Here is a 14,471-nt window from a genome sequence, read left to right as displayed (position 1 = left end):
TAATGGGTTGCTGGTAAAACAAACAAAGGCAGGAGAACGTCCTCGTCGTGCACCAGGATGATCACGTGCACTAAAATAATATCATATTATAGACCGATAAGGTGGCTCCTGGAGAAAAGGCCTCATTCCCAGGCTAACGTGGACCCTGGCATCGTTCCCAGGCTGCCGGTTAATGACTTACAGCGCACAACGTGCGTGTCACTCAGCCTGCGATTCCATCAAATTGTGTTGTTTCCACCGGCTTAGGTATAGCACCCCCCCACCCACCCCCCCATTATTCCATCAGAACCCTGTCACCGTGGAGGAGGGTGAAGAACAGAGGCGGCGGGGAGAGGGAAAAAAAACAGCTCCTCGGAAATTAGAACACAGGTGCCTTTTCGGCATCGGCCTCTTACGGGTTGAGAGCAGACGTGCGTTCGGAGTTTAAACAGGATGGGGGGGGGGGGGAAGGGATATTAGGCTGTCAGGAGGCTGGCTGCCAGGGAAACAAAACATCAGCTGTAAGCATGCCAACGTGGGGAGGGGGAAACTTTAATAACCCAGAATCATTCGCGTGGTTTGGACCAGGAGGGTTCGGCTGTGAACAGGCGAGGAGGCTGCGATGATATTCAAGGCTGAGCTGCAGCCGCGTTCCTTCGCTGGCCGTAAATCTCTCTCCTTCTGAGCTGCGGCGCTCTCTCGAAAACACGTCCCCCCCCCCCTCACAGTCGGTTGAGAGGAATCTCATCCCGTGTGCATCTTGCGAGGATCTGAAATCAGTTAGATACACCCTCCTCTGAATTAATGACCTACATACATTGTGCATCTAATGACAGCCGATTTCCATGCGAGCACACACACACACACATCCTTGTACTCCTATCCATGTGAGGACCTTCATAGGAATAATACATTCTCCCAGTCCTAACCATCCTCCCCTTCTTCTTACCGCACCCCTAAATCCAAGGCTTTACCCCTCAAACTGTCCTTTGGTGCCTCGGAGCCCAGTTAAAATGTCCCCATTTCCCAAAAATGTCCCCTCTTTGCTAGTAGAATGAGTGTTTTAGTGCTCAGTACACAGCAAGCACAAGAATACGCACACACGCGAGGAGTCTGTCACCTTTTCAGCCTCTTCTGTGCCAACCCGAGCAGATTATTTGGAAAAGTAATCGTCCCCAGGTGTTACAAGAGGTCCGGGCCTGTTCTTCACCCCGCGCTGCTCGGCTGTGAAGATTAGGCTGAGAGGAAAATCTCTTCCCTCGGCGGGAGGAAGAAAAAAAAGACGGCGGCCAACAGACACAAACACGCTAAGCACGTGTGGCCAATCAGCTTTCTCTTCGTATGAGCCTGCTCTCCCTCTGGACCGGAGGATCCGAGCGGAGAGAAGTCATCTTCCCCATCCCCGGGGAAGGCCTGGAATACCTGCAAGATGAGCGCCCCAGCGGCCATGTTCAGGCCGCGGGGCGCGCAGGCTGCAGAGCGCAGCGAAGCTCTTTGCAGCCCCCTGCTGTGCTCCATGGAGCACAGCAGGGGGCTGCCGGATGTGAAAGACGACTGAAAACAAAGTGTTAAATTAGGAGAAAGCTTCCGGGGGCCCTTCGCAGGCCTGGGTTTGACGGCGGCCAAAGGTCGCGGCTCTGCGTCCCCTCGGAAGGTGCAATTCAAATTCCAACAGCTTCATTAGCGAGCGGCTGGCTTGTCACGCACGATTTGCATCCCGCATATCCAATCACTCATCTCGAGGTGTGTGCGCGCGTGTGTGTGTGTGTGTGTGTGTGTGGGGGGGGGGGGGGGGGTCGTTGTGCACGCTCAGGCCGTTAACGCGTCACATTAAAGCGACTGACCCCGCGCAACTAATCACCGAGCAGCTAAATAATCAGAGCAGAATTCTGCCTGAGCCCAAACTTTTAGGAGGGTTTTTTTTTTGCTGATATGTTAATGTTGTGACATGTTTATTCATTATTTAGATTTGAGGAATGTTTACAGTGTTGCAAGTACTTAAATACGACTCCATATTTATGGGCTGGCAGGGGTCAACAGTCAGCATTAATATGCGTCGGAGGACTTGAACTTTAATGATCTTCTCTTGCTGCTCATCTGCCCCGTTTATCATTATGTGGCAGTTAGGTGCTTTACCATGAAGCCCCCCCCCCCCCCCCCCCAGGGGTAACGGTTCTAAAGGTGGCAAAGCTGTTCCCGTTTATGCACCGTCATATTTCCCGACCCGGGCCTCCACCCCTCTTACCCTCAGTCGGTGTATTTACGCAACCACCCCAGTCAGGATTCCATCTTCCTTTTAATAAAAAAGCCCCCCCCCCAAAAAAAAAACCTGATTACTACAGCACACGACGCACCGTGCTGCCTCGGTAATGAGGAGACAAAGCCGTCCTTCCTGAAGCCTCTCAGCACGCCGGGGATGAGCAGCCATTACAATCATCTCCGCTCACGCCGGGAAGCCCATTCCCATCCGCGGAAAATTAAGGCGCGCTTGGAAAAACAGGTGAGGCGTCGGAGCGGCGTATTTAAATAACTGTTTATTTCAGCAGAAGGAGCTGCGGGACTACACGATACACTTCTGGGTGGTTTAGTACGGCCGTTACAGCAGGAACACAATAAATTAGTACAGTGGCGTCGGAGCGGAAACGCGCGGTGGTTAGAAAAGTAGCGAGCTCTGGGTGCGTGCGGCTTCCTGTCAGGCGTCCATCCGCCGGACCCGCACCCTCTGTTTGTAGTGGTATTCTTTAAGGTGCTTTTTCAGAACGTTTGGAATGGGCAGCACGTTGATGCCGTCGTAGGTGGTGCGGCTGCTGATCACCGCCCGGCAGATGTGCTGCAGCTGGAAGGGCTGCTTGCGGTGGATGGGGTTGGACAGCAGCGGCTCGAAGAACATGCACGAGTTGGGGTCCTTGTAGTGCTCCAGCAGCCCCGTGACGGTGGGCGCGTGGAAGACGCTGGGGTCGTGCACGTCGAAGCTGAAGTTGTGGTTCCACTGCTCGATGCGCGCGTGCAGCGAGCGGCCGTAGCGGCGGAAGCTGACGGAGAAGAGGTAGTCTTCCTGGGCGGAGTCGCGCAGGAGGAAGGTGCCTTCCGGCTTCCCCTCCAGCAGCGTCTCCGCCTCGTAGCGGTCCATCACCCCCCAGTAATACGGGAGGCTGCTGATCTGCAGCAGGTCGGGGACCAAACAGTGAATGTAGTCGATCTGAGTGTGGACGCGGTAGCCGTGCTGCGGCTTCAGATGCTCCGCCTGCAGGGGGTCGGCCCTGGGCGGCGTGCCGCTCGCCGCCAGCTCTGCGTCCGGCTGGGCGTCAGAATTAGCGCTGCACGCGTGGAAGGACGCCGAGGCCACCACCTCGTCCAGCGTGTCCAAGCACCTCTGCAGCAAGAGCTGGTGCTGCTGCTGCCGCTGGAGCAGGAGCTCCTGCTGCTGGGGGAGGGGGAGGGGGAGGGGGAGGGGGGCGGCGTCGGGCCCCGCCAGCTCGTTCATGCCGTGAGCGAGCTTGGGCCCGTGCTTGTACAGGGGGTTGATTTGGGCCGTCACCTCGAACGTGTGGATCTCCGCGTTGGGAGGGGGCTCCACGCCTTGTTCGATGCTAATGCGCCGTCGCTCCCGCAGCCTGTCGTCCACGTCGTCCACGGCGGTCGGCAGGGACGAGACGGGGGTGCTGGGCCCTGCTGGGGAGTCCAGCACGGGAGGCTGGGTAATGGGGGCTGTGTGCTGCTTAATCAGATACCACTTCTGAGCGAGCTCGGAGCCCGCGGGGAACGGGCAGTCGTCCAACATCAGCTCACTGAGGTGGATCTTGCGCCTCGAGGAGGCGGAGGCGGCTGATGGAGCGAGCGCCTGGGGAGTCGCTGGCGCCGCCGCAGCGTGCGTTTTTATAGGGAAACATTGCCCCATTGCATCTTGGATCTTCTGTCGGAGAGTGCGATTGCTGTTTGACCCTCTGCTCTCCCTCTCGCTGGGCGCAGACGGCTCCATACTGGAGCTAAATGGTCCCAGTCCCAGCCTGGACGTCACCTGTTCGGGTCCAGGTAATGAGGTGGCTGCATCGAACCCTCTCCAGTTCTCCTTCAGAGGAGAGGAAGAGGACTGGTCCCTTGTGTGGAGGTCACCCAATAACTCGCCGTACTCGAAGCCATCGCTGGCGGGCCTCTCAGCCGCCGCCGCGTTGGAAGCAGAGCCCTTTTTCTTCCCCCTGCTGCTCTTCCGTCCTCTGCCTGCGTCGCGTCTCTCTTCCGAGCGGCTCTGCCTCACCTTGGGCCGGGCGCCTCTGTCCGGAACCTCATCTCTGTTGCCCGTCTCTTTCGGTAACGACATGATGGACGACGCAGCGAGACGGTTGCAACACTCCTTGCGGATTGAGGATGACTTGCAACTCCTGGAGGGATGTTTCCTGTCTACCTCTCATGTCACTGATGTGGAGCGCGCATCGCCGCGTACGTTAAAAACCCTGTAAAACACGGAAAAGAGAGTTGGAACGAAGCACTTTATAATACATAGGACTTTCTACATATTCATGCATGTGGAAGACCACAGGTGCACATCTTAAAAAGCACATTTCACATAAGCAGCATAATTTTATTCTGACAAAAGTTGTAGTAATCTATGTGGTCTGCAACCGTCTGAAGAGTGGAAATGTTTGCCTAAAAATGCTGTTTCTCTCTTTTTTTGCTGTTTCAGCTCCGTTTTGTTCCACTTTTCTGCGCCGTTTTGATTCTACTGGGACGCGTTTAAAAAAAGTTAATGCAAAGTTTAAGTTTCGAAGTCCAACAGTCGCAAGTTTTAGAAAAACAAACAAACAAATAAACAAACATTAGAACAAAAAGATTTGGCCTTGAGAAAGAATCGCTGTGTCGAAAATATGTGACCGGGTTTGACATCGAAAGAAAGTTACTGGCCAAAAAGATAATTCCAACACTTTCTACCAAGCTAGCCTTCTTTAACTTTAAGGATGTTAATTGTTTAGTTCACTTCGATGACTGTTATCCAGTTAAAGTGACGCGCACACTTTTAAACCTGTTACAGTAGCTAGCTGCTACTGTCGTTGGCAACATAATTGTTGGTGCTACACCAGGTTAACAGGGCAGCAAGCTAGCTACTAAATTTATGTTAATATCTCAGAAAAGGTTCCCCTGTCTTCATAGCGGCGTTTATTCCAACTCATTAGCACTCGGGGCAAAATGTGAACATACCTCAGCAGTTGCTGTCACATTTGTTGATAAAAACTAAAAAAGCTTCCGTTTCTTGTTGGATAAACTAATGACGGTGGCAAAAGATAGCTAGCAACAGTGGCTCCTGTAGCATGCTAGCTAAACAAATGAGCTGTGAAACTCGCGTAACCCGGAAGTAAAACAAAATTGGAGCGTCTCTGACATTTGTTTTATTGTTGTTGTTTTTTCACAATTTTGATATAATGCGACTATTCGGAAGAACATCAATGAACACACAAGTCATAAAATGATGTTTTAAAAGAACTGAACCTCTTTATTTGGACTGTCAATGATCCGACGGATGCTGCATCTCAGACCACTCACACATTGAATGACAGTAGAAAAGGTAACCAAGGGATGTAAAGTGTTCAGAAAATATTAGAAAATGTCTGGGGGAAGTCATCGGGAGTAGAAATTGTACAAGACAAAGACATGCAAAGTAGCCTACAGCCAGCCTTGTGAATTTAATAACCAAACCTGCCACATCATTTGTTTTCAAATTGCTGTAAGATACAGGCTTTTTAACCTCCTATCAAGTGGATGGTCTGTATTAAAAAAAAACAAAAAAACACACACTCCCACTATAGAATTGATGAAGTGCATATCCCAACATATGTCATGCATCAGTGGAATGTAAACACAGAGTAAACATGATCCTTGGCCTGTCATTAGTGTTTGGTTTTCCCATAATCGCATCGTTTGTGGCTGAGAGGAGCTTTGTCAGTGCCTGCTGCACGCTCGGGACGCGTCTATCGTCAGCAATGCAGGCGGTCCAAAGCCAACCTGGGTTATGAAAAGGGGGGGGGGAGCCATTTGTAACATAACAGTCAGTAAAAATTTAAACTAAACGGTTAAAAATAGGGTCGCCGAGTCTTAAAGGACCTTCTTTCGGCCATGAGAGCGATGCTTTGGAGTAAGTCAGATCTATCCAAGAGCCTGCTCTGAAGAAATCAATGACTATCCCTGGTCCAAGCGCCACCTGACTGATCCCGTCCATCAGAACCTGTCCGTTCCGGTTCCACTAAGCCGGCTCAGGTGCGAGGAAGTCGTCAGTTCTTTAATGTGGTGCGCGCAGAGCATTCAAGACATCACATGACAGGAAGTGGGCTTTATCTCAGGTAGACGTAAACAGTGACATTTAGGCGATACGACATGCGTTACTTCTTCCGCTCTCAGTCTGTTGGTGACCATCGACCACCCTGTCCCCTACCTACAACAGTGCTGTATTAGTGGGGCAAAACATGCAGTTATAGAAAATAAGCATCAAAACAGAAACGGTATCTGTAAATAGCCACCTTTTACTAAACAGACCTCCCATGGCTCTGCTGAAAAATAATAATAATAGTGAATGATATCCCTGCCTCAAAATGCAACCAATAGTGATACAAAAGTTAAGACACCTACATGCACCTCTGCCGCCGCTCAACACTGAAACTACGGTAGGTTTTTTGTTCCGAGAAGACACAAACGGGAGGGGAAGGAAAACAACAAAACACGTTGGAGCACCATGATTCATTAAATCATCGCTTTGGCCGTGAGGAAGTAGGGCCGCCACGAGGCCGGGTGGTGGGGTGGCGGGGGCGTCGGAGCGTTTATGAGAAAGATCGAGTCCTTTTCTGGAGCCAATCGTGAGGAGGCCGGAGGGCCCACGTTGCTTTCATTAGGCGTCTCCTCGCGCTCGACGCCAAACCTCGGCGAATCTCGCCCGGCCCTCGCGGGGCTTCCTTCGGCACAAAGTGAGATTCATCATCATTTACGTAGCGCGGCGTAAAATAAACGGAGGCGGGAGTAAATTCTCTGGAGCGCCGGCGAGTCGGGCGTCCTCCTGGAGCGAACCGCCTTCTCTTTGGCTTCGTAGACATTTAGATGAAGACAATCGCCTCTTTACGCCTCTGGACAGTTTGGTCTCTGCCCGTGGAACTTTAGTGCGTGCTGGCGCCAATCGCAGAGCGGCGGCAACTGTCAGGTTGGATTTGGTAAAAGTGCCGTATCGAGTGGTGCGGGGAAGGGCGCCGCGGCGGCCGGCCCGGCTCCGAGACGAGAGGGAAAGAAGAGCAGAACCCTTTAAATTGAGCACCAAATCCACCGTTTCTCTCAGATCACAGCAAACCTCTGCAAACCCCCGTGTCACAGTCCTGCAGGTGACACGCAGCCGTTTGCCTTCTCCTCTCCTCTTCGCTGGAATATAATAATCATCTGTATCTCACTTTTAATAAATTTAGTCGTATATAATAAAGTACAAAAATATTAGAGGACATATACATGTTTTTTTTGTCATTTTGTAGTGACTGCTTGGCCTGACATCAAACATCCAAATATCTTTGTGTTGGGTGATGAAGAACTTAACAGGCCTCCGACTGAAGCGTGCGTTTCTCTTTCTCCGGCTCATATTGTCGATGTTCGATCTGTTCCATCTGAGGAGGAGAGCGGAAAGGAGGTTTCAGGTCAGCGGAGACACGCGCGCCACGGAAGGCGGCGCGTTTCAGACCCTGCGGCCTTTCAGGAGATCCGACACTAACGAATCCAACGGGAATGTAGAAAAAAGGCAACAAGCTGCGTAAAAACGGGCTCCTGCAGCGGTGCTGCCTTTATTTCCTCACTGCTGAGGACACTCACCGCCTAAGGCATGCTCTGTCATGCTGAGGCACAGGGACTCCAGCGTAGGGTTGATTTCTGGGTCAGAACCTGGAACTTGGCATTCTACAGAAAAAGAAAAAAAACGTATTCAATCTCCTATAATTTGATTTTTTTTTTAAATCCTGCGGTTGATTAAACCACCAAACGAGCATCATAATCATCTTTAATCTGGGTTCTGGCAGGAGACGCTGCCTTTAGCGACCAACCCACGCTTGGCTGTCACACACGCTGAACCCTCGCTAACGAGGAGGCGACGCAGCCGTCAAACACAGGAACTGTTTAAGTCCCACCAAACCAGCCCCCACCGGCGCTGTCGGGCACAAGAGGTGATCGTGCACGTCAACACGCTGCAGCTTCAGCCTCAGGTCCAATATTGGCTTCAGGTTATGAGCACGCGGATGTTGTTTTGAGGTCACACCTTCGAAATAGCGGCGAGCCGAAACTGAGGAGCTAACAGGCTAAGTTAGCATGGACCGCGCAGCACGGTAACTTCCAACAGCCACATTTCGGGCTATTGTTGCATGACCTTGTGAAGGTCTTTCAGACAGAACTGATTACGATGGAAACATTTATGCTGTATTATTCATGCTGCACGGAGGACGCTGAGTCTGAAACTAAAGATATCTGACGGCATAAATCAGCCTGATATATGTCCTCTGTCCTAGAACGACTACTGCAAACAGCAGCAGCATTCCAGATGAATCTGCAGGGCTACGAGTCCGGCCCACTGGAGAGGCTGCGGAAAATGCATGCATGTAGGGCAAGGTTGACTGGAGCACATCTGGGTTCTCCACATCTGAACAAACATCTGCCTGATTTCAATTCATTCACTTCTAAAACGTGTACAGAACCTGCTGTAGCGGATCGAGGCGGCGTATAAAGTCGTGGTGTGGATGAAAGATAGGCAGCGGAGGCTGAACCTCCTGTCACACCTTGTTGCTGGAACATGAGCATGGTTTGAGGGGACGTGTGCACGGGGAGGGAGTGGGTCCGCTGCACGGAGCTGCGACTCTGACTGGGCATGCTGTTACTGCCTCCAGGGTTGGCGAACCACAGGCTCTAGAAAAAGAAAGCGTTTTTTTTAGCAAATGCCACTTAACCAGGGATAATCCCCTATTGGCTACTACATAGCCCAGCCTCTAGTGAGTCGTTTTTAAACTGATATCTGTAATAAAACTGCTTTTGTTTTAGGACGAATGGTTGTTTAAAGACAGCAGATAAAAGCGTCAATATCAGTTCCAGTGGGACCTCTACTTACGAACGTCTCTACATGCGGAATTTTCAGGTTACGACACGTCTCGATGGGAAAATATTTCCTCGTTACGAAAGAAATTTCAGGATACGAAAGGCAAAAATACGCTACCGCTGCTACTCGCAGTTTAGCGAACGCAAACGTGCTTGTAGCTGCTCTGCCATTGGCTATCGCCTAGCATCTTCCTGTCATCCCATTGGCTAGGAAGGACGTCAATATGTACAAGTTTGTGTGTATCCCAGCGTCGCCTTCGTAGTCTTCGGGATTTATTGTGGGTGTTCGAATGTTTGTTGATTAGATGGCGTTGTTACCATAAGTGTTAACGTTCGTTGCTAGTAATGACGGCTAATGTAAGATTAGCCTGTAATAAAGTTAATTTTGTTCCTGAAAAAGCCTTGCACTGAATTCCTACATTTATTGTGCGGTAACCTAATTGTAACATGAATTTGTTACATGTTTTGATGCATTTTTATGATTTATAAAAAAAATTATGTCCGAATTTTTGGGGGCTTGGAACGGATTAGGGCATTTACATGGAAAACGCGTCTCTACTTATGTAATTTTCAGGTTACGAAACAACTTCCGGAACCAATTAATTTGGTAAGTAGAGGTCCCACTGTACAATAGAAATATTCCAAACACTGACTTGTCGTCCCTGTCCTGCCATCACAGGACTGGTGAGCGTGTGGCGCGGAGACGCTCCTCCGATTCCGCTGGGACTCACGAGACCGATGCGCCCGGCCGGGAGACCGCGGGGGGGCATGGGGAACTGCCTCTGACCCCGCCGCGCTAGGCCTCCGCTCACAGAACCCGCTGTGGGGAGGGAGTTGGACCCGTAAGTCCAGCTGGTGCATCAAACAAAAACAGAGGAACACTGTCAGAGCAATGACACGTGAAAGCGCTGCACCCTGAGAGACGCTCCCCGTCAAGACGAGAAAGTGTGGCGGCGCCGTTCTACCCTTTCTGGCGATAAACAGGCATGTCCAGCATTGCTTTCCGGGGGAACAGGCGGAGCAGTTTGAGGACCTGCTGCTTCCAGGAGACCAACCTTTTCTTGTGAGTCTCTGAGAAGGCCTGAAACAGACAGGAAGAACTCAGAGACACCCGGCGAGAGCTGATGAGACGCCTCTGGAGTTTGTGGTTTCATTTTTATACTTTTATATTTGTGGGAGGTTATTGGGAGGCAGAATATTCACCTCGTGGGTCAGACACTTCTCAATGAGCTGAAGGTAACAGTTGATGTTCTCCTCATCTGGCCGCGACACCAACAGCTGAGTGCAGACTGAAAGAAGACTTACGCGTGTTAATCCTGCCACATCACACATCTGGAAGAGGTTACGTTAATTAATAACTGTTGGTTTTTGTTTTTTTAAATGTACTTTAGCTTGTCAGGTGTAAAACTGTCTATTCATGAGTCTAGAAGGAAGCTGCCACCTTTCCCCATGACCCGGGTGAACTGCCCGGCTATGTCCTCCTCTGAGATGGGTGTGGCCGAGGAGTCTCCATCACAGGGAGGTGGGGTTTGGGGTTGGAAGCCCTCTGAGGCTGGCTCCTTATCCGCTCCCGTTTTTGTAACTTCTAAAGAGGAGGGCGCCGACTCTTGACTGGCGTTCGGGTCTGGGGCGTTCTGTCCTGCACTGGGGGGGGTAAAGGCCTTGATGGGTGTGATGATGATCTGCTGGAGCTCTTGAAGGGCATTTCTTAGGTTTCCCCCTTCCAAAATATCCTGACAGGAAATGAGAACATGAGTCTGGGAGAGATGTGCTGCGAGGTTTCAGCCTACAAAAAAACCCACGGCTGAGTCGCCTAATGGGGCCGCTGGAGCGAGTTAGACGTAAACAGCTAAACGAGCCCCATTAGCTGCCCGTCATCATCTCTGCTGTGTACAGCAGCTATCGAATGCTACAGAATTAGCGCCAGTCAGCAGTTTGGCAACAAACAAGCAAATTATCACCTGTCGGGGCTGTAAAAATATAGTCAACAATTAAAATATTTCCTAGCATTTGCTTTAACATGTGTTCAGTTTTCCAACCAGATGACTGTTGTGATTAAAAGACTTTTAAACTGTCTAATAATTCCCGTCTACCTGTTTCCATGCCAACCAGCACAATAGCTGTTGCTACAAAGACGGTGTCGAGCTGCCGTCGACAAGGTCATACGTGGAATTGAAAATGAGTTTAGCCACCTTTTCTAGAGACTTGAGCACACTCGGCCTCTCTCGCAGCTTCTGGATGCTCAAGGCGATCTTGTGCCGCGCTCCTTTCGTGACGTTCTAAAAGGAAAGTAGGCGGGATCAAGCAGTGAAGCAAACGTCCCTGCCACATGAAAGCCACGGGCCGGTGTGACCCAACGCATCGCTGACAGGTGAGAAATGACAGCTATGACAACGTCTGCAGCAGAAGTTCAGAAACCTGCGACTCCAGGTGCTGCTCTGTGAGGATCATCATCTCCTCGTAGGTCATCTGGGAGAAAAGCAACGCGTACTTATGAAGCCGGAGACTTTTCAGCCAAGCGGGAACATCTAGGATAGAAACGCAGGTGTTAACGCGTGCGTTGCAACAAAGCTGCGTCCGGCGCCAAATATCAGGGCAAGCTCCCGGTTCGCTCAGGCGATGACCCCTGACCTTTCATGCCACTGCCGTCCTCCTGGAATGTGTTGCGGGCGGAGCCCTGTTCCTCCGTCTGCTCGCTGCCCGACGACGCGATGCTGCTCTGGGGGGAAAGAGGCGCGTGATCCGTTGAGGCGAAGTTCTGCCGGCTTCCCCCGTCGTCCTGGCTGCCCCAGTCGGAGCCGCACGCTTGAAGACCGGAGGGAATTGTGGACTTCTTCACGGGGCTGGGCTGCATCTGCCCACCCAGACCTGTACGGGAAGGAAAATAGCAGACTTTTAAGGACTGTACGCAAAAAGCCAAACTACTTCCTGTCTGCGGCGAAGGTTACCTGCGTTATTGCTGTTGATCGGGGACGACATTCCGCCGAGGAACGTCATGTGTCCGTTCTGGCCAACTGGAGACGTGCGGGATTTTTCATTCCAGGCATTTCCAGGATCCAGGGCCTCTGCAGAAGTGTGCCATTCGTCCGAACCCTGGTGCGGGTGGTAGGGGCTCGAGGGGGCCCGGGGGGCGTAGCCGCCAGACAGGTGATCTTCCAGGTGGCTCAGCCACATGGCCAGAGAGGTGCGGTCGTCTAGCGTGGTGGCGGGGTGGATGAGGGCGTAGGACAGCAGCTGCCTGCTTTCCTCCACAAACAGGCTACTGTCGATGGTGTGACTCAACACTTTCTGGAGCAGCTTCATGTACTCGCATTTGGCTTCGCTGTTGCGGGGCTGCAGCAGAGGCAGGTGGGACAGGAGCAGAGACACAACTTTCTCCTTCGGCTCCTGGTGCCACTGGCTGACGATTGCTGAGGAGAGGGAGGAGAGGGAGGACGTATCCATTCGTAAATAAATATCCCGAGCAGTGTTTGACGGCCGTGAATATTCAATAATACTTGAATCTACCTGCATTGTTGGCCTCGGCTTCTAGGATGTGGATCTCTGTGCAGTCTGCCAGCCAATGTTCCAGGCAGATGTGCAAGAAGCGAGCCTGGGTGCGGGAGACCCTCTTCAAGAGGGACAACAGCGCCACCGTCTGCTCGCACTCATTCCAGCCCTTAAACCAGTCTGTGAGGACGCCCACCTGGTCTCTGAACATCATGGCGCGCCTCCTCGGGAAGGAGAACAATAATGTCTTGGATGCGGAGGAGGCGGTGCTGCTAAGACTGCTCTTTTAGGCAGAGACGAGGTCAGTCATGCCCCCCCACAACAACCGGTCTGGTTTCCTGACTGTCCTGAGGTCCTCTCAGACTGGAGCAGGGGCCCCTCACATGGTTCACAGGGAGATGGAAGTGCAAACAGGAGTGCCGTTTTGGTTGTCAGGAAGATGTCTTGTGAAGTGATGTTGAGAGCTTGTCAATACCAGTGGCTAACGACACAAACAGGCTTTAGACCGTTTGACATGATCAGGGTCCCATCATGTGTATCCTAGTAAGAGAAACACCGAAACAGATAAAAGAATTCAAAAACGTTTCCAAGTATAAGAAGATATGCAAATAGCAGCTCTGTCAAGTACCGTGCATGTGGAGTTTCAGTGCTAGCATAGTGTATTGTGAATATTAAATCAAAGTCCATATATGGTCTGGACGTTCCTGAAAAACCTGCACTGCAAACACACCTTACATTCATATTTGAAGTCAAACCAGCAATCCAAATCACAGAGGCTTCACCTTACACATGTTACTTGAATCATTAGCAGCAGTCATTACAGCACAACTTATTTACAAAAGGAAAGTTTATTTATATAGAACTGTTCAGACACAAGGCAAGTCATAGTGCTTCCACTAGCCAAAATATGGAACACAATCATTCTGCAACACATGCAGCAAGAAGCAGGGTTGGGTGGGGGAAGCACACATTTAGCTGCAAACGAGTTTGGTTCTCTGGGTTTTTGCTTCCAAAACAGAACCCAGCAAACAGGAAAATAACCACGTGACCAAAGCAACCGGGGCCTCTCAGAGGTCGCCAACAACCTGTCACAATTTTGGATGGAATCCTCTCAACTGACTGCTTTGGAAGGTCCAACACAACGATATGACAGTTTCAAAAAATGCCTGTCTCGTCCAGGAGTCACATTTAATCCAATCATACGAATGCGCCCACAAGGGTTTTCCCATTAAATGTCGCAATTCTTGCCCTGCGAAACGATCAACCATTTTAACACTGTTGCTTAACAGTTATTCACAAAGCTTTAGGTCGCTTCATTTACCAAGTCCCTGTTTTTGCTTAGTTGGCGACAAGGGGCTCTGGATTTCTATTCTTTTCATGAACCCAGCTGAACTGCCGCTTCGTACTTCACGGTGCGGCCAAGGAGGACAAACCCCAGTTTAGGTCGCAGGGTGTAGCCTAGTGAACAGCTAGCTACAGGGATAGTAAGTCAAATATAGTGTTTGGATGTGCTGTTTACCTTTTCCAGTTGCAAGTAGTTAGCTAGATGTGCTATAATGCTAATGCACGGAAGCTCGACGGTAGGGTAGGACTGGCTAGCAGAACTGCTAGCGCTAGCTTCTTAGGTAGCAAGTTTCGCTAATAGATGCAATAACGTTAGCTTAGCTGAGAGAAGCGTAGATTCCGATCCCATACGAAATATTCCTTAAGGCCATTCCCGTTCAGCAGCAAGATCATGTGGTTCCAAACAAGCCATATTTAGGAACGTATGTACAAAATGTTTATTGCAAATGCAGAAAATAACGTGTACGCCTGGAGAAATCTACTTCGATTTTTGAGTTGACGTAAGACGTGCATGCGACGTCATACGCAAACGCTGTACGTCACCTGGCCCCGCCCACTATCTGAAA

General features: G+C 50.9%; 2 protein-coding genes across 3 annotated transcripts; both read right to left on the bottom strand.

The window, feature by feature from the left end:
• Window positions 1-2,498: 2,498 nt before the first annotated feature.
• socs9 (suppressor of cytokine signaling 9) lies at window positions 2,499-5,310 on the bottom strand. The gene is made up of 2 exons (XM_057049189.1): window positions 5,173-5,310; window positions 2,499-4,430 (listed from the first exon to the last, which is right to left on the bottom strand). Exon 2 carries the CDS (start codon window positions 4,295-4,297, stop codon window positions 2,672-2,674), a length of 1,626 nt encoding a protein of 541 aa, XP_056905169.1. The 5' UTR covers window positions 4,298-4,430; window positions 5,173-5,310; the 3' UTR covers window positions 2,499-2,671.
• Window positions 5,311-5,440: 130 nt separating this feature from the next.
• On the bottom strand, window positions 5,441-14,388 carry LOC130534713 (protein Smaug homolog 2). 2 transcript variants are annotated; one of them, XR_008952957.1, is made up of 14 exons: window positions 14,081-14,388; window positions 12,580-13,101; window positions 12,021-12,482; window positions 11,704-11,940; window positions 11,491-11,600; window positions 11,265-11,351; window positions 10,514-10,805; window positions 10,276-10,361; window positions 10,038-10,153; window positions 9,726-9,924; window positions 8,760-8,886; window positions 7,807-7,890; window positions 6,073-7,604; window positions 5,441-5,973 (listed from the first exon to the last, which is right to left on the bottom strand). XR_008952957.1 is itself a non-coding variant. In XM_057049187.1 (13 exons), exons 2-13 carry the CDS (start codon window positions 12,773-12,775, stop codon window positions 7,576-7,578), a joined length of 2,025 nt encoding a protein of 674 aa, XP_056905167.1. In that variant the 5' UTR covers window positions 12,776-13,101; window positions 14,081-14,388; the 3' UTR covers window positions 5,441-7,575. The 2 variants fall into 2 exon arrangements, 1 of the variants encoding a protein (XP_056905167.1); XM_057049187.1 differs by having other exon boundaries at window positions 5,441-7,604.
• Window positions 14,389-14,471: the final 83 nt, after the last annotated feature.

This window comes from Takifugu flavidus, chromosome 12 (genome assembly GCF_003711565.1).
Source record: "Takifugu flavidus isolate HTHZ2018 chromosome 12, ASM371156v2, whole genome shotgun sequence".
In the NCBI taxonomy this organism is placed as follows: domain Eukaryota; kingdom Metazoa; phylum Chordata; class Actinopteri; order Tetraodontiformes; family Tetraodontidae; genus Takifugu; species Takifugu flavidus.
Note: the sequence above shows the minus strand (reverse complement) of the source record. Positions and strands in the feature narration are given on the sequence as shown.